The sequence below is a fragment of the Ambystoma mexicanum genome, chromosome 14 (genome assembly GCF_040938575.1).
Source record: "Ambystoma mexicanum isolate Mex_15411 chromosome 14, UKY_AmexF1_1, whole genome shotgun sequence".
NCBI classification, from domain to species: domain Eukaryota; kingdom Metazoa; phylum Chordata; class Amphibia; order Caudata; family Ambystomatidae; genus Ambystoma; species Ambystoma mexicanum.
This window is the reverse complement of record NC_090940.1, coordinates 619,065,462-619,084,854: the sequence shown is the minus strand read 5'-3', so window position 1 is coordinate 619,084,854 and position 19,393 is coordinate 619,065,462. Positions and strand designations below refer to the sequence as shown.

At 45.1% G+C, this 19,393-nt stretch overlaps 1 protein-coding gene across 1 annotated transcript in view; it reads left to right on the top strand.

Moving 5' to 3' along the window:
• Positions 1-19,393, top strand: part of EIF2B2 (eukaryotic translation initiation factor 2B subunit beta) — a 94,030-nt gene that overhangs the window by 13,204 nt on the left and 61,433 nt on the right. Inside the window, exons 2-5 of the mRNA XM_069638061.1 lie at positions 1,673-1,793; positions 2,452-2,600; positions 6,199-6,362; positions 6,714-6,809. Coding sequence (XP_069494162.1) covers positions 1,673-1,793; positions 2,452-2,600; positions 6,199-6,362; positions 6,714-6,809 — 530 coding nt within the window. The remainder of the gene's footprint in view (positions 1-1,672; positions 1,794-2,451; positions 2,601-6,198; positions 6,363-6,713; positions 6,810-19,393) is intronic.

Genomic DNA, 19,393 nt, shown 5'->3' with positions numbered 1-19,393 from the left:
AGGGCCGTGTAGAGGGGCTGGGAGCGGACAGGAGAGGTAGAGACTGCAGCAGGATTGACCAGCTCCTTGCAGATTTTAGAGTTCGGCCAAGTTGCTGCAGAGATACGGTTTTGGATGTGGGCTCTCTTCTTGGTGCTGACAGAGAGCCAGTATTGCCTTTGGAGCAGGCGGCAGGCCAGTTTGTCAGAGGATGTACCGGAAGAACGCCATTTCCTCTCAACCACCCTGCACTTGCTTTTAAGGGTGCCGAGGTCTGAGTCGTACCAGGAGTTGCACTTGGCTTTGGGCTTCAAGCGGATCCTCATGACGGGGGCAAGAACATCGAGAGTATCAGAAATAGCAGGGTGGAGCATGGAGAGGGCTATGCCAGGGTGTGAGTCAGCCAAAGGGGGAGAAAGTGGTGGCGAAACATCAACTGACACACGCTTCATGGGTTGGATAACCGAGAAGGTAGGTGGCAGTGCTGGAGTTTGCTTGGCCTGAGGGGTGGAGAGAGTGAGCTGGGAACAAAGGAGAAAGTGGTCACTCCAGGAGAGGGGAGTGGTGAAAGGGATAGAAAGGGGAAGGTCTGTAGAGATCAGAACATCAAGAGTGTGCCCTGCAGAGTGAGTCGGGCCATAGGGGAGAATAGAGAGTGAGAATGAATCGCAGAGGTCCCGAAAGAGTCCAGAGGAAGGACAGGAAGCATCCAGGTGGATGTTGAAGTCTCCAAGAAGGAGGAGTTGAATGGTCGAGACCAGGGGGGAAGAGGAGAGGTCCGCCCACTCAGACAGGAAGGATGAGATCTGACCAGGTGGCCGATAGATAGCCACAGTAAGGTAATGGCCAGGAGAGAGAGGGAGCCTTCAGACGAGGCATAGCATTCTAACAGTTCCGATGCTTGTCTGTATCCAGACATTGATCGGCCAGAGCAGGGCAATTTGGAAAGGTTAAAGGCACCTGAAGATATCTTGCCTATGAGAGCAGGGATAGAGTGTGACGTTTGCTCAGAGCTACGTTTTCTGTGCAGATGCGTGAGAAGGCAGTCGAGGCCCATTGTTTCCCTTTAGATTCTGTCACTAGTACTAGCACTTGGCACTCCATGGGTAGCTCCTGCCTACCTGATGCACAGTAGCTGATTTTAGCTCTGCTCATCAAATGTTCATATTGCTCTGTGGGGCAGTTTTTAGTGCTTAGCCTGAAGTATTGAAATTGCCCTTGAAGCTTGGAGGCTAATTTTGTCCTTGGGTGTTAACATAACCTGACAGAGCCCAGATAAATATGTCTAGTATTACCCAGCTGACTACAAGCAGGGCCAGAAGCCAGATTGTTCTTTGATGGAGACACAGAGGAAGAGAAATCTGGACTGTAGGTTGTCTTTGAGTGCCATGCTTAAGGGCTGTATGGCCACGGGGGGAAAGCATGGAAGGAACTAGGAAATGTGGCCTGAAGCAGTAGCAGATGTCCCAACAGGAGATGAAGGGCACCTTGGTGGTAAGTGTGCCATTTTAGGTCATACAGAGTACCTGGATGTTACCATGCGAGTGAGTTCCATATAATGGAAAGGACACCACAGGATCTTGTAACGGGTGTTTATAACAAGCCAGATTAAGGGGTGTTAGCTAAGCGGCATCTGAAGATGGTAGTCCTGGTTATACGCGGGCTTGCACTAACATTTTCTTAAATTTCTTAGGGGAGCTGATCGAGATAATCCATAAAGAAGGCCGGAGGATGACAGCAGTGCAGCCTTCTGAGACCACTGTTGGAAACATTGTACGCAGGATATTGAAAATCATCCGTGAGGAATACGGCAGGTCAGACTCTCTTTTCTTTCCTTTGAACACTGCTCTATCTATGGATGCTTATAAAGCGCTTGCGGACCAAAAGTCATATAAGAGCTAATACTCTGAATACAGTAACCCCATTTGGGGGAGAGGGGGTACTCATTGAAAAGATAGGTTTTACGTTTTTGTCTAAACTCTGTAGTTTGATTTTCAGTTTGTGTGGGCGAGCATTCTAGAGTTTACTAGCCTGTACATGTAAAGAGCACCCATAGTTTTAGATGATGATTGATCCGGAGTCCAGGGTGGTACGTAGGTTACATTCATTTCCATTTCAGGTATTTTGGACTTGTCTCGTGGAGGGCATTCCAAACTAGTTTGTGTTAGCTACACTGGTTATAGCAAGGACTTGTTTTGCATTACTTGTACACAGTTATCTCAATCTCTATACGGAAGGTGGAAGAGTGGGCATTCTTCCAGCTCCCTCCCAGTGTGCGAGGCACAGTCGCCTGTGCTTGAGGGTGTAACGCTTCATTTTTTGCATATTTGCTGCGTCTCTATCTCCATGCGTGATATAATTCGCCTAGAGTGAATGCTTGGTGCATACACCCAGACTTTTAAGCCCCATGATCCTGATGGAACCTGGTCTTTGCACTGAACTAACTGCATAATTCTCTATACCTCTCGTTAGGCTTCGTGGACGCAGTGAAGAAACTGATCAGCAAGAGTCGCTGCACAAACTGCTGACAGCTGGTGGGCCTAGTGAGGATTTTAATATCCCCTTCCCCTTGCTGAAGGCCAACGTTATCGAGGCGGTCAATGAGTTGCTGATAGAGCTCGGTAAGGGGAAAATAGACCTATATGATGTGCTGTTGGAAATTTTAACCCGTTTTGAATTATTACTAGTCTGCTCTTAACTTGGCTTTGAACTGGATGGACTTGTTTGGATTATAGAGTAGTTTGATCCTTTGGGCCATACAATCTGCCAGCTGTGATTTTTGTTTCAGCAGAGCTGCAAAATTGTAGCCAACTTTTAGCCATTTTTGAAACCACGCATTCACTTGGCCCCTGAAATGTCCTGCGCTTCCTCTAAGCAACCACTGATCAATATTTTTTCTTTTTTTTTTCTTGTACAAATAAAAACAATGAAACCTCATATTTGCAGTATCTGCATTCATGCTCCATTCTTCTGTTCCTGCACACATGTTGCAATAGGTAAGAGGGTGGTGTGGGTGTCTTAAGAAGTCGGTAACAAAGTACTGTGACAAATTTGGACAATTTTGTCCCTTCTCCCCAGAGAGGAGCTGCCCCCTGTGAGGCTAGTGAGGGGAGCCCGCTATGCAAGACCCTCCCTAGTGGTTTGGACAAGCAGGACCTCACTGGGTGGGGACTCCCTCTTGGGGACAGGGACTCCCATTCCCAAGTGGAACGCCCAGTCCAAAAGACTATGTCCACATATATGGATGTGGAAAAAACATTACTATCTTCTACAACTACTACATTCCATAAGGATCCTTCTTTGTATGTATTCGCTACATGCAATGCTGAACACGGCCTGAACGCCGTAGTCTCGAATGAGGACCGCGTTCTGTTTTGCATGTGCCATGTATAAGAGAGGAAACACTTGGGGAGAAAAGGAAACCTCTTCAGAGAGGCGAGCCTCTGCATCGTTGATGTCCTGGTGGGGCAGAGCCACGCAGATTGTGACAGCAAAGAGCGTAAACTAAGCGCTAGCCCAATGCCTGAAAGTTGGCCTTTCCCACGACCAAGAAACCGAAATGGGGATACCCGTGTCTTATCTGGTGGCGCAACCACGAGTGAGTTGTAGTAGGCCGGCAACGCATGCCGTGCCCCTGAGCTCCACATATGTTGGACCGCAGCTAAAGAGACTGGTAGCCACAGGAAAAGCTGACGAAGTTACGGAAGCCTGAGAAACCTGAATGTGCAAATACCCTATGAAAGGGGGACTACGAAACATACAACGTTTTGAATAACAGCTGGGGAAGCTATCAAGGTTATGGGAGACTAAGAAACACGTGGGTACAAACATCCTATGAAAGGGGGATTGAAAAAGAGATACAGACACTTTGAAGTAAAGATCGAGCAAATAACAGAATTCTATTTGGTTATTTCCAATACATCTCAGAAGAATGGAAATGTTTACAACAAGCAACACTTTCTTTTGACGACCAGAGAAGATGAAACCTTAACTTGATACAAAGACTGGGAAGAATATCCTGTATTGTGAAAAAGGAACTTTTGAAGTCCCAAGCACATGGGCCAAGCCGACACCCTATTAAGGCTAGTGAAGAAGGGCTCCCATTTCCCTTTTAGTTGGACGTTTTTCTAAAGTGGTAGGGTCAGTTAGTTTATAGGATTCGGACTGAGGAACTTTATTTTGGACTTTAAAGCGCATCATATCTTTTGTTTTGTTAGGTAGGGATCTTCCCTCATAGCGATGGGGCAAGTTTGGTGTTTTTACCCTTTTTTGATTTTGAACAAAATCTCTTGAAAATGATCTCCAATTGTCAGAGTTCTTCTTCTGGATCACCACAGTACATTGTTGCACGGTTTGCGCTTTGAGGCCCTGTCAAACCTCCCTAGTCTCCACTTGAAGGCCTGTATAAAACTATGACCAAACTAGGTGACCTCAACCTATTTTGTTGAACGCAAGTCTTGAAAGTACATTTACAAAACTCTCAAGTCCTTATTTAGGCTCGCGCTGCTTTAAATTCTGACACATTCGGGCTTCTGTTCAAGATGGGAAAACCTATTTGTACAAGGATGTATATGTTTGTCGGAGTGGTTTATTATGATTTGTGTATAGAGTATTCTTGAAAGACAAAAGCGCATCTTTCTCGCAACTAGGGCCTGGATGGTCAACCTTCTATGTCCCGGACTTGGCTTAAATCCCTGCATCGCCACTGAACACCACCATTTAGGCAAATCCTTTTATCTCACTGTGACTTATATGGAAAAAGTACTAGTCCTTGGAACTGATTTTGTCCACTCTGTACTCTAGAAACAAAATGTCCCACTCATTCAAGTCCAGCATAAATCATTCATAGAGCGCTTGGCGATCCATAAAAATGTCAGTGGTGCGCGGTATAAATCAACATACCATATATTGCACATCACATATATTTTTTGCTTTTTCGTTTACTGGTGACCATTTCTTGTAATGTTGCTTTCCATGATATCAAGTATCAAAGCCTCATGATATTTTCTGTGATTTCACACTGATGTTGATACATATGCAAATTAGGGCCCCATACACGTCCTTTGTCATGTAGACCCTCGCACATCATAGAACCTGCCCTGGATATTGATACAATCTTCTGTAAACAAAATAGCCTACATCCTTTCCAGGGGTAGTGACTCACTGACCTCTGTTGCCGGCTTTCACAGCAGAAGCTTATTCTAAACTGATGTTGCTGTTTGACCTCTTTACTGTACAAACGCTGTGGTACACCCCCAGGGTGGTACGACGTCCTTTCATCGCCGTCTATTTCAAAGCCTGGCATTTAAACGTGCACATTATGAAAACATTCATCACATTTTTTTTGGGGGGGGGTGGTGGTAAAGGGGGGGTGGGAAAGGGCAGATAAGCGTTTGGGTAGGGAATAGGTAAAAATAGGTGGGGGAAGGAGGGAACACCCCAAAAAAACGATTAACATTTTTGTTAGAATGTACACATTTAAAGGCCGGGCGTTGAAATATACGGCAATTAAATGACATAGACCCCCCCCCCTGTTGAGAACATTGTATATTGATATTTCTACTCCAAAAAGTATGTTAATAAATGCATGTTTTTAATATACACAGGAAAAACACTGCTGCGCTTCATTGCCTGCAATAAAATGGATAAACACTGACCTACGGCACAGAGTGCTATGTAGAAAAGCACAAAATGGAAACCTTCAACACGGACCAGAGTCAGAACAGTACTCAAATGCACGCTATGCTTGGTGCCTCCTACCGGTGCACTGGCTCTTCACACCACGTAGGAAGCACTTGACCGTTAACATAACCCATATAATTCCCTGCCCCTCCTTCCCACCCTTAAGCTTGCCCAGTGCCGGAAGCTGACGACTGTATACAGTGCTTCCCAACATAAACTTATGGCATGGCTAACTCCACGTTATCCATAAAGCCCCTAATTTAGCCCATTGCCAGCAGCCTGTCGCATACACTGTGCTAGCTGACCTTCCTTGCCTATTGTCTGATCCCATCAACCGTGCTTGGTGTCCCTTCAGACTTTTGCAACGAGACCGGCACACGTTCACATGCCCCAAAGCAGAATCCCACATAAGAAATGCCGCCCGTCTGAGGCAAAGCTCTTTACCCCCTATTTTATAATTGGCCATGCTCTCCCTGTGTGTGTTTTCCTTGCCTCTTCCATCATGCCTGTCTGTAACATATTTTCTTATCTTGGCAGAGGGTACAATCGACAACATAGCGATGCAGGCTCTAGAACACATCCACGCCAACGAGGTGATCATGACCATTGGACGATCTCGTACAGTAGAGGCCTTCCTGTTGGAGGCTGCCCGCAAGCGTAAATTCCATGTCATTGTAGCAGAGTGTGCACCTTTCTGTCAGGTAACTGCTCCTAAGTGCTGACCCTGAACGGGATGTGATTGATGTACTGGTGGTTGGGGAAAATACGGAACGGGAGTGCTATTGTAGAGCTATGATAATACTGAAGCCTTAGTTGTGGGGAAATAGGACAGGCATGCTGAGAGTTGGGTGGGTTACAGAAGTACTATATTTTGAAGGTGGCGTAGGAACTGGAAGCACTGGAAGTCTGGCTGCGTAGGGATCAGTAGAGTGAGATGTGTGAGCGCAGACCAATGCCGGCTTCAAGGAATATGAAAGGTTGACTGAGTGAAATATTAAATGGTAAGATATGATGGAGGTAACTCCTACTCTGCTTCTGCTCTCCCTTCCCAGGGCCACGAAATGGCAGTCCGCCTGTCTGAAGCAGACATTGAAACCACAGTCATCACCGATGCAGCTATCTTTGCTGTCATGTCAAGGGTGAATAAGGTACTAAATATTATTTTTTATTAGTTTGAAATGTAAAAAACACTACAAACGCAGAATGTGAGAGGCCCCCCACGTCATGCATACACAAACATTTTGCAGTATTAAATAGTCCAAAACCTCTCTGAGAGTCCTCCCATTCGTGGGGGGGGAGAACTTACAACTATAACTAGACCAAACAATGTGCCTCCCACCGGATCCCCACAACAAAGGAGGTAGTATGCCACAGGAGAGCATTCCTGCCCCCCAACTCAAGGTACAGAATTGACCGCTCCTAGCTCTAAGATAGAAATGGAAAGCTCACACAATCATACCTTGTCTAGTCAACACACATCGTGTTCTGGGAGCTTCCTTTTAAAGCTCTTACCTCCTACTCACTTGCTCCAAACAGGTAACTGTATCTAGACTATGCCGCTGTAGGTGCTTTTAAGTGAACCAACATTCCACACCCGGAGCTCAGCAAAGACTTGGACGGATTTGGCCTTGGCAAAACAATGCACTATGATTGGGTCGGCTGTCTCCTGGTTTTCGCGGTCTGCAGCTCTGGAGCATCACAGCACCTCAGGAGATGGCTCAGATTGTAGTTCGTCTCGGGGTTGGTTGGTCCCACCACCCGAAAGAAAGTCGTCCTCTTTGGAGTTCCTCTGTCGCATAGAAAACAGGGTCAGGTCTGCAGTGGTCGCTTCAGAGTTGCAAAGCGTTTGCAGGTGTCTCTGGTCATTTTCTTCTTAGTTTCCAGTGGTCGACTGCCTTTTCAACTCAGGAACCTAACCTTTTTATTTAGTTTCAGCACACAGTCCTCTGCAATCTGTCTCAGCAGTTTACAGAAAGGGGCGGGTGGCTGTCCAATCAGGACAGCCAGACCCCTAGTGGGAGCTGGTTCCATTTAGGCTCTCGGGCAGCCAAAGAGCAGAGGAGTGAAAAATTCCTCCCCCACTTCTTGCCTGCCCAGACACACTGTAGCCTAGGCGGGGACACTCGAGGGTTCCTGCTAAAGGCAGGCAAACGCACACACACACACACCTACATACCTCCCCCATCCCAAAATGGTAGAAGAAGGGCTAACTAAGAACAACCACGCTAGAAATGGTAAAGAAAGGAGCCAACAAGTTAGTACTTAGGTGAGCCTATTGTGCACAACCGAGACTGCTATTGTTTTACCGCAGACTCTATTCACAATCATTGGTAGAACCCGTCCACTGTCACCAGCCAGAACCGTAGGGTTGTCACAGTGATTAAAGTCAAAGGAGCAGAGAGAAGGGCGATACTAGGTATCCCATTAGCACTCAACAGAAGCTGGTGTTTGCTAACCTCTCATGTTTTAGCAGGGATACAAGGTATCCCTCTAGCCTTAAGAACTGTAGTTAATCGAGGATAAAGAGAGAATCTCAAAGGAGAACCCAGAGGGTTCCCAGCAACACTGCCCATAAGGAGCTGTGGGCTATGCTTTAAAAGAGAAATGGAGGAAAGTAAACTCCATAGGAAAGGTACAACACAGAGAAAGAGTCCATAAGAATGAATGAGTGGAAAAAGACTCGGCTTATTCAGGATGTTAAAAAAAAAAAAAAATGTCCAGAAGTCCAGCAACAAGTGCTGGGGCGTGGGGGGAGTCTCACTAGGAGAGGGGTTGAAGCATAAAAATTACAAATATCCCTGCACCAAGCAAACCCCGATAGAGTGAAGCCTTACAAAGTAACCTCCTTTTAAAAAAACAGGGTGGCAACGAGAAATACCACGTTTGGAGTACATTCCAATGTTGCGTAGCTACTGGACTGGGAACCATACTGTTCGGGCTCCACAGCCCCTCCCCACCCCCAAAAATATTTGTACGCTATTAAGGAATATAGGCTTGTATGTGTCCGTTATGGAGCACCTTGCACATGTCGAAACCAGCAATGTAAACCTGATTTACCTCCAAACAAAGACTGCAACAGTTAAATAGTCAGGAGAATGCATTTCCTGCCTTTGCGTAGTTCTTTCCTGTATTTATATCTGGTGAAGCCGGGCTCTGCACCCTTCAATTGCTGTATCATGTGCTTGGGTCTACCCTGAGCTCTTGAAAATTACTGCGCTTCCTCTTGGATCTGTGGGTGAAGAATGCTCACTTTATTTTGTCTTCCTGTGTGTCCATATAGACGTGGAGGCTGCCTAAATCTCTGCTCGAAATTATTTGCTGTGGGGGGTGAGCTGCATAGTGTACTCTCTAATTCCCTCACCCCTTTTCCATTTCATGATTTCCAAGTTTGATTGTGTGACACTGCTACTTTAGGAAACATTTTCTGAAGAGCGAGTGCACAGGATGTGTCATGTAGCCAGGCTGTGCTGCTGAATGGTGCACAGACTGGATACCTTTTCCCTTGGCATACTGATCTTTCACACCATGAATGTCACTTTTCTCTGGGTTTTATTATGCAGTACAAACTGGCAGGCTGAAAAAGTTCAACTGTAACTGTGTTTTTACATCATTCATACACTCTGTCTTTGATAATCACTCTAAAAGAAATCGGGGGAGGTTGTTTTATGCCCCCAATCCTTCGATCTCTCGGAGGTGGGAACTTGCTCTGGATTGCTCAACGGGAATACACAGTAGTAGTTATTCTGGTAAGGCTGCATAAGAAACGGTTACTAACCTGTAACCATACTTCTCCATTGAGGGTATCCTCCTCAGATCCATATGATTGCAAGTATTCCTTACCCATCAGATTTTTTTTAAAATTTATATTTGGGGGGGGTACCCCCCCATCCCTCCCCATTCATTTTCTGTTTATATATACTATCAAAACCCCACAACCTATATATATATATATATATATATATATATATATATATATATATATATATATATATATATATTTATTTTTTTTTTTAACACCGCCCCCCAAAAATGCGATGTGTTTTTTTTAAATCTTCTTTTTCGATAAAAAATTCACGGTAAAAAACAGCGAAAAAACGTCCTGCAATGAAAGGACGTCGTACCCTCCTTTCAGCTGGGCCAAGGCAGCTATCTCCAGTTTTGCTTTTCAACTTGCATGGATTATCCTGCCTTTCAGGCTAGGGAGAGTTTAGGAAGGTTACTTATGAACAGAAGAGATCTACCCGTGCTGGTAAACTATTGTTGCAGATAAGTGACTTTTCCTTATCTAGAATGGAACCTCCTCATATTCATAAGCTTCTACATCCACTATGTAGTTCTACTGTCCAACGGGAGGATGGGCATGTAAAGGTACCTTATGCCAAACAATGTTTTATGGAGATCCTTGCTCTACCAAGGTGCCAGTTCCTGCACAAGGCTAGGTGTCAAGACCTGTAAAAAGTATAAATGGATGCCCCATGTTGCTGCTTTACAAACAAAGCTGTGATTGCTGTTTCCCCCTTAGTGACGTGCACTGTAGGGCATCCGAAAATAGCTTGATTTCTCTTCTGATGAAAGCCTTGCTCAAGCTATGATCCAGTGAGATGGCTTCTGGTATGCATTGCTTGCCAAAGTCTATTTGGGGTACACACAAGATCAATTATTTCCGGCACTCTTTTGTTCCGTTCAAATGGGTGGTCCTGTCCTTTTTCACAACTTCCTTGTGTAGGACTTGTTCTGCTGGTGATCAGTTGTAAGAAAAGAAAGTTACGAGATGTATAGGCTTAATGCAATGAGTCCTTCCTTTTAAAAAGGTGACAGTTATTCTGTCAACAACTAACCCTGCTATCTGAAGCCACCAAAAATGACTCCTTTCAAGTCAAAAGTGTATACATTTGAACTGTGAATCAGCCAAAAAAGAGCATGTGTGTTTGGGTAAAAACCACACTCTACTACTATGAAGGTAGATTTTAGGTGGAAAATTACTCTTTCTGAGCTGCCAAAGAGGTTTAAGGGAGATTTTCCTTATGCAGATGATCATATATATGATCAGAGGCTTTTTTAAACGCATGTTACAGGGATATATCACTCCAAATTCATTGATATTCAACTAAACAACTATGCAAGAAAACAGACCTCCAAGGTAGAAGACACAGAGGATATATCGGTCAATTAAATCGAAATACCTGGAAAAAAGGATTATCAATTGGTATCTTTTGGTGTGTTTGGCCTCTATGTATCAACACAACCAAGGAATCTAAGCAGTAGATGGTGGGCTTAAATGTTGCTCTGGCAGGTTTCTTTAATGTAACAGGCTTTTAGACCTTTTATTTTCATTTAACGTCAGTCTTTATAAATAATGGCATGCGTGACTTTCAGGGCAGCGTTGCGTATAAATCACCTTCATGGGAAAAATTGGTAGTTTGATTGGTAAGGTTTATTGATGACTGATAGTGTGCCAATCCCCCCAACTTGCAATTTACCATGAACAATGGTTTAACCAATATTTGCAAACAACCAGAAGAGTGCAAACTGTAGAAACATTTAGGAAAAGTACATTTAAGTTACATCCTGCCCACCACAAGTACACATCCCAAGACTCTCAAAATAGCATCCCATATGCAGAAGCTGGCAGGCCATTCAAACTTCCCACAAGGTAGCTCCGGTTACCAGAGTAGTTATCCACAGAGTATAAGCGGATAAGCTGGAATGTGTCCACTTCGCAGAGGTAGAGCACACGTGGTAGGGCTCAGCCCTTAAGTCTTCCCCACAAAATGGCTGCTCAGTAAAGGTCCCCTCCCATGACTCCAGTAGGAAGACTCATAACATAGTACATTCACACATGGGAGGGGATTAGTTCAGACAAGTGGGTGTTGAGCACAGTCACAAAGGGGTACTGCATCAAGCTATTCTCAAAACCGCGCTGTCATCCACCCAGAGCAAGAGCAGTTGCCCAAGAGCATCTAAAGCTTCTGCGGGAAGAGATCCAGGCACGCATCCTAAAAGGAGCACTAGAATGAGTACCAAGATAACAGGTAACACAGGAATGTACTCTGTTTATTTTCTTGTTCCCAAAAAAAGACAAGACCATGAGACCAGTGTTGGAAGACTGGCCAACAAGTATGTAAACCGTCAAAACGTCTGTATGACCTCCTGTAGGACAGGTTAACAGCTGCGTTGGGAGCACCAGGTACTATGGATTGCCACGCCCTACATCTCTTATCGGTGCACTAGGAGCCAGTCGGTGGGAGCTTGGAAAAAGGCCTTTGCTCGTGGTGCCTGTTGTGTGTATCAAGCGAAGTTTGTTAAAGCTTCCACTCATTTGGCGCGTGTGCTGTTAGCTATGCTGGGATTTACCCCATTGCTTTATTGGCGAATGAAAAATGTAATTTCCACAAAGCTGCTGGTTATCATTACTTCCAAAATTTTATTATTTTCTTGGATTCATCCATTGATGGAAAAACAAGTGGTGCCGACACGTGTTTCGACCTAACAGGTCTTTTTCTAGGTTACCATTTTTGATTTAAAGTACATTAATGGAAGAATACAAGACTTATCTGAACTGCAACCCGTTTGGATTAGAGCTGATTGGGACACAGAATGCCCACACTATCTATTTTTCTCGACATCAGGATGACTACCACAAACACTGGACTTGAGACCAGAACTTTCAGAAAAGCAACAGAGGTCAATTCATTCCTCTTCTCTACCAGTTGCCACAAAAGAAATGTGATTGAGAACATACCTAAAGGTGAAATAATAAGGGCCAGACGAAACTGCAGCACAAGTGACACATATAAAGAAGAGTGTGAACTACTGTGACAGATTTCTTAAAAGGGGCTACAAACCATCCAACATCTCAAAAGCCATCAGCCAAGTGTCGACAATCCCCAGAAAGGAACTGCTGCAGGTTAAACAACGGGAGAATCCTCCAGAATCAATGAAGGCCATCCGCTTTATAACGGAATACAACAGGGATAGCTCACAGATTCAGAAAGTACTTACTAAACACTGGCATATCCTAGGAGTAGACCAAGACATAAGGGAATGGATATCGGAAAAACCCAAGATCACCTACTGTCGGGCACCGACACTTGGCTGACCAAACAGACTGGCTCTGGGTTGAAAAAATGTGGAACCTGTACAATGTGTCCTCTTACCATCACAACCGTTAGAATGCACTTTGGCAATCTTTATGAGAAAAAGATTGACAAATTAATTAACTGTCGCTCCAAATTTGTTATATATGTTATAATTTGCGTATGTGGACTCAAGTACATTGGCAGCACCATCCGGGAACTAAGGACGAGGATAAGAGAACACCTACATTCCTTGAAAACCACAGAAGCAAGATATCCGTTGGCCACCCACTGGCAAGAGAAACATCAAATGGACAACCAAAAGGACATAGATTTGTTGGTCTGGAGACCATCAAGCTTGACTCCAGAGGAGGAAACCAGGCCCTGAGCCTCTGGCAAAATGAAGCAAGACTCATCTGCAGAACTAGAAATACAGAACTCTGTTTAAATACCGAACATGAGTTAAATGTGTTCTTGTAAAATTGCGAGTATTACTGTACCACGAATGATCTCATCACACCACGTGAGCTGGCTCATCACCTTAGCCAAATGGCTTCCATAACATGGCATCGCTCCCATGCCCCCCATCCCTTGACATAACCCTCTGCCCACCCCACTCCTACAAGGAGCAACAGGAACCATCCTGACCCCGTTCTCGACTCGGGCCACCCTGGCCAGTCCTTACCCACGCCTGAATTTTAGGGTACCCATCTGGGCAAACCCCCAGTACAAGGGGAATTGACTGACCCCTCTTCAACCCACCGGGTACCACATTATTGATTTCTCGCCCAATTGGGGGCACAGTGGATTTCCACCTTAGCGATACTTCATAACAATCTGTGAACCACTTCCCCCAACTCACCAGGAATGGATCAGGAACTCTGGGCTCTGGGCATCCCCAATCCCAATGCCAGTTTATACCCCCAAAATATTGCCAGTATCATTGACAATGCATACACCAGTCCCAGTCAACCACTCAATACACCTTCTATCGCACGCCTAACCTGCCCGAACAACGTGGACGTCAATGGCCACTATCACATGCATACTTAATGCCTACACGCCACAGCCTTCTTCAGCTGTATTTCCAACATGACATGCTTGAAACGCCACAGCCTCATTCAGCTTCCTTCCCAACCAATTTGACAACGTAGCTCTACAACCAATGGGTGCGCGTCCTTTCGGCAAATAGAGGCCAACGGCTCATACAATAGAACGCAACGGGACAAGCTACTCAAATTGTAGCTGGATCCTGATGCGGATAGCAACGTGACACAAGAGGTAAGAGGCAATCCTTGCGCGGTTTTTGGTCCACTCAGGATGTTATTAATCTGAACTATTCAGATTCACCCCTTCACTTTGTTTTCTCTAAAGCGGTGACCCAATGAGGGGAGTCGTGCATCGGTCGTAACTGCAACACAGCAAGCGTAGTACGGGGGGTGGCACATATAATCGAATACCACCTGACCTATTGAGAAGCACCCGGACCAATCCAATCAGTGGGGTCTTATTATGTTCATAACAGCGCACTGCGGATCGTAAACAATGGCATTACAACAATTATGGACCCTTCCCTCATCCCACGTTTTGGGCCACAGTGAGGGAAGGGTCCCCGGGCACCAGTGCCTAGAATGACCGGGAATCAAATGCACCCTAAAACCAACCCGCGCACCACCAACAATCGAGAACCCTTCCCTCACTCTTTTCCCCCCCTCGGGGCAAAACTGAGGAAAGGGTCCCCGGGCACCAGTGCCCTTATAGCCGGAGCCACACGGGCCACAACCCACACCCAAGGGCCTCTCCGTTCTCTCAATACCCAACCAGGCACCAACCCTCTCTCAATGGGACACAACCGTAAGCACTCTATGCACCCAATGGATACGGGCCCTTCCCACATTCGCTCATCCAGGCCTGTGGGAACGGGTCACCGGGCACCAATACCCCATGATTTAGACTGCCTATGGGAAACCCCACAGGAACCAGACTTTTCACAGGATCACTCATCCTCCACTATACGTACCCCGAACTATGGGACTCGGATTGAACATTACCATGTGAACTTCTCGCAGCCATCCTAAACTAGGATTCTTGTAAACATACACTCTCCCTTATCTTTAGGTAATAACCTCTCGAATATATTGAATAACGGAGGCGGACCTCAGCCCCCGATGGATCCAACTACCCAGGATCAACCTGACGCAATAGAGACAAGCTGTACTTTAGACACCCCCCTATCACCTACCAGGTGAGACCACTTATAAACTGATTCAGGCAACCACTTAATGAGACAACACCTAGGAGCCAATCTAATCTAGCTGACAAATATAAAACTATGTAAATCACAAATACCTAAGTCCATGTCACTATCACCTGGAACTGATTCACCGCCACATAATGTGGTTCAACACAATTGTCACGTATTGTCAACGCGATCATGAATTATGAATGCCCCACTTGGGGACACTACACTCACCGTATATGTATCCATTCTTTAATGTATTTTAAATCAAAAATGGTAGCCTAGAAAAAGACCTGTTAGGTCGAAACAAGTGTCGGCACCACTTTTCTTTTTCCATCAATGGATGAATGCAAGAAAATAATAAAAAATTTGGAAGTAATGATAACCAGCAGCTTTGTGGAAATTACATTTTTCATTCGCCAGTGAAGCAATGGGGGTAATTCCTAGCATAGCTAACAGCACACGTGCCAAATGAGTGGAAGCTTTAACAAACTTCGCTTGACCTCCTGTAAGGGTTTCATCCTACTACTAAAAATTGCAACTTTTGGATATAAAAGATGCATACTTTCTTATTTTCATATTCCCACCTTGGATTCAAAATAAAACAATTGTTACCAATTCAGGGGTCTCCCTTTTGGAATTGCATTGGCACCACATGTATTTACCAAGGTGCTCATTCGTTGCAGCGCATCTACGACGCAATGCAATTATAGTGTGTCCTTACCTGGATGATTTAACGGGAAAGGATGCCGAGGAATGTCTAACACACACAGCATATTGTGGATCGAGAAAGTCCAGTTTCGTACCAAGCAAAATAAATGATTTACTAGTGGCAAATTTAAAAAATCAGCAAACGCCTATCCTACACCAGAAAGGGTACATGCATTGTAAGGACTCATTCCACAATTCAAAGCGGGTCAGCGTGGGATCATAATACCCTATGCACACCTCAGTATGCGCACAATACAATGGGGGCTTGCAGAGAAATGGTCACAGAAAGGTTGGCCAGTGGGGCGATCTAGTGGTAGTCTCGCAAACAGTACATAAGTCTTCAGTGGTGGCCCACCAACAATATGATCAAAGGAAGACCCTTCATTTCTGTGCTGCCATAAATCGCAATGCCAACAGAGACATGCCTGTCAGGTTGGGAAGGAGCACATTGTCAACTCCTCACAGCATAGGAGAAGTGGTTAGCACCAATAGCAATAAAAATGGTGGTGATCTCCATTTCAGATGATTTTTGAAGTCGAAAAGGATCCTCATACAAACGGACCACGCAGCCACAATGTTTTACATCAAATTAGGCGGAACACCCCAAAAACAACTGCCCACTCTCGCACAAAACATCTGGCACTGGTGTATACAAAGGAACCTGTTCATCCAATCACATAATGTTGCAGGGGAACTCAACGTTTTGGCAGACTCAGCAGAGTTCTATTACCAGAACACAAGTGGGAACTCAACCCCAGTACATTCAAGCATATCTTTGCGTCATGGGAACACCCGACAGTCGACCTACTTGAATATTTGCAACAGGGGAGGGGGGCATGCAAGGTCCCACAAATGGGGTCTCTATAAGCAATGCACTATGTATACACTTATCCCCCAACACCGCTAATCTGCAAAATATTTCACAAACATCACAAGTCTCATTGCACCAATGTGAGCAAGACCACTGATTCTTGCACCTACTACATGTCTGTCCACCAATTTAACTTCATCCCATTCAAGTACTGCTTACAGAGAACAACAAACTGATAGCACGCCCAACACCAAAGCAGCTTGGCTCTTGAAGTCCTAGAATTTGGACATTTACAGCTACCCTCGCAATGTATGCCTGTCCTAAAGGAGACTAGAAAACCAAATACCAGATGCTGCTAGTTGAACAAATGGAAACGATTTGTCATCTAATGTAAGAGAAAAAAATACCAATTCCTTGATTGCTCGTCTACAAATGTAGTAATCTACCTTATGCAGATATTATACTTGGTTCTAGTTTATAATTCACTTAAAGTATATTTAGCATCATAAGCAGTTTATACCATATCTCAACAGAAAATATTGTGGAGAATATCAGTAGTTAAAGCCTTCATGGAAGGGGTCAAATGTATCTACCTCCCCTCAACCCCCTGGGTCACACCTTCCTTCGGGGTGGGATTTAAACACTGTGCTCTCATGGCTTGTGGGCCCACTGTTTATGCCCATGCATGAAGGCCCACTAAAGGAACGCTCTGGTTTTCCTTCTTGCTATCGCATCTTTCAGATTAATCAATCGACTAATTACAAGCCCAATCGGTGACCATGTATAACAATGCACAAACATAAGGTTGTGTTGAACACACTCCAAACTTTTCACCAAAATTCAGCTCAAACTGCCATGTCCTTCAATCGCTGTAATTACCTGCTTTCTTCCAAAATCTGCATTAGAGGAGAAAATGTACGTGCTTGATGTATGTAGAGCCTTAACGTACTATCTAGGAAAAACCTAAAGGAATGCAAAAAACAGATACATTTTTCATATCCATGGCAACAGGAAGAAAAGGTGATCCAGTCACTAAAGCAACTATGGCAAGGTGGATTGGACGATCTATTCAAATTTCTACTCTATAACAGACAGACCAATTTTGTTTACCCCAAGGGCACCTGGAGTACGGGAGCTACATTAGCTTTCCTTGCTAATGTTCCTTTGGAAGCCATTTGCGAGGCAGCTAGATGGAGTTGGTACAGTGTTGCTCAACATTATTCTGTTGACACACAATCGTGAGCAAATCCTCAGGTAGGACGAGCAATCTTAAAACACGCTTTTACATCTAGTCCTTCAGCTCACCCACCTCCTCCTCATAATACTGCTTGCTACTCTATGAAAATCATGTGAATCTCAGCAGATTCACAAGCCACAGAAGGCAAATCTTACCCACCATTAATAGGCTTTGTCGCTTGTATCTGCTCACCCGGTCTTCCCACAAGGCAGCAAGGAATATGTAATAAATTCTTTTTTAGCATAGTTCCACATACCATATCAGAAAACAATCAGCGTGTGAAGGTTCTAAGCACCCATACACACAGGATAGGAATAGTATTGCAGGTACACCCCCAGTCGCTGCTCATTTTTAAAAATAAAAAAATCTGTAATACTCTGCACCATGTAATTCTTAGCAGATGCAAGCCACACAAACCTAGATTGGACCTTTTTCTTATTTTGGTTCCAGTACTATTGTTAGAGGCTTCTTTGCTAGCTAACACCCCCCCCCCCTTGAGGAGTATAACCTGCCCTCCGGCCACAGGACAAGACAAACTATCTTACTAGGCTTTGTGTCATTCAGATCATGCAAGTGCGAGAACAAGAAGTGCAAGAGGAAAGGGGAGGGGAAAACAGGGCAGCAATGCTCGGAGTAAGTGCAACCAGGGCAGCGCTGCGCTGGGTAGCGCAAGGATAAGTGTGTGGTAGGCCCGGAGGCAGTGCAAGGGCGACTGATCAAGAAAGAGCCTGGTACCCAGTGTGACTCTGAGGGTAGCCAAGCAACCAGTCGGTACAGCAGATCAGTATGTCAGCAGGGGAGGGAGTGAGAGAAAACTGAGGAGAAGAGGAAACTGTTGAGCTGCTTCGGAGGCACATGCAGAGGAGAGAATCGTTGCCTTGAGAAGCATCTAACTCTTAGAGAGTTGGAGGTAGCTGAGCAAAGTGTTTCAGGGAAGGTATTTTGGAAGAGTGTGTTGGTTGTAGTGCGGTCCCCAGCCCCAGAAAGCCTTGTGGACAATGCAAAGTGTCTTGAACTTGATCCTTGCAGCCACTGGGAGCCAGTGGAGAGATTTTAGGGCTGTAGAGATACAGTCCCTGGGCCTGAGGCCAAGGATAAGTCTTGTAGTCCTGTTCTGGATTAGTTGCAGAGGGCAGAGAGTAGAGGAAGGCAGATTGAGAAAGAGGCTGTTGCAGTAGTCCAGCCTAGAGAGAACTAGGGCTCTGGAGACGGTGAGATTCTGGGGGAACTGAGAAAGGGAAGAGTCCCTTTGAGGAGGTGCAGCTAGTAGTGGGACTTCTTGGTGACGTCCGAGATGTGAGGAGAGCAAGAGAGTGGAGTTCAAGATGGCACCAAGGTTTTTTGCCTCATAGGAAGGCGAAAGAAGAGGGCCCAAGGCAGTGTAGGGGAGGCATGGTATCACAAGTATGACACTGACACAATGGATACAAATTGTAAATCCTTTATTGAAAATGTTTGGGTTGGAGAAACTCCTACTTTGCCCTATAACTAAGATGGGAGTAGTCTTGACCATGAAACGATAAACAAAACCGTCCTAGTGGAGTCTGTTAAATCAAAATGGTCTTTGCTAACAAAACCTAAAGCCTGGCCTTTCGAATGGATTGTGTCCTCCCACGTATTCCTCATCTTGTGATAATTCGTTATCTCCAGCTTCGCTG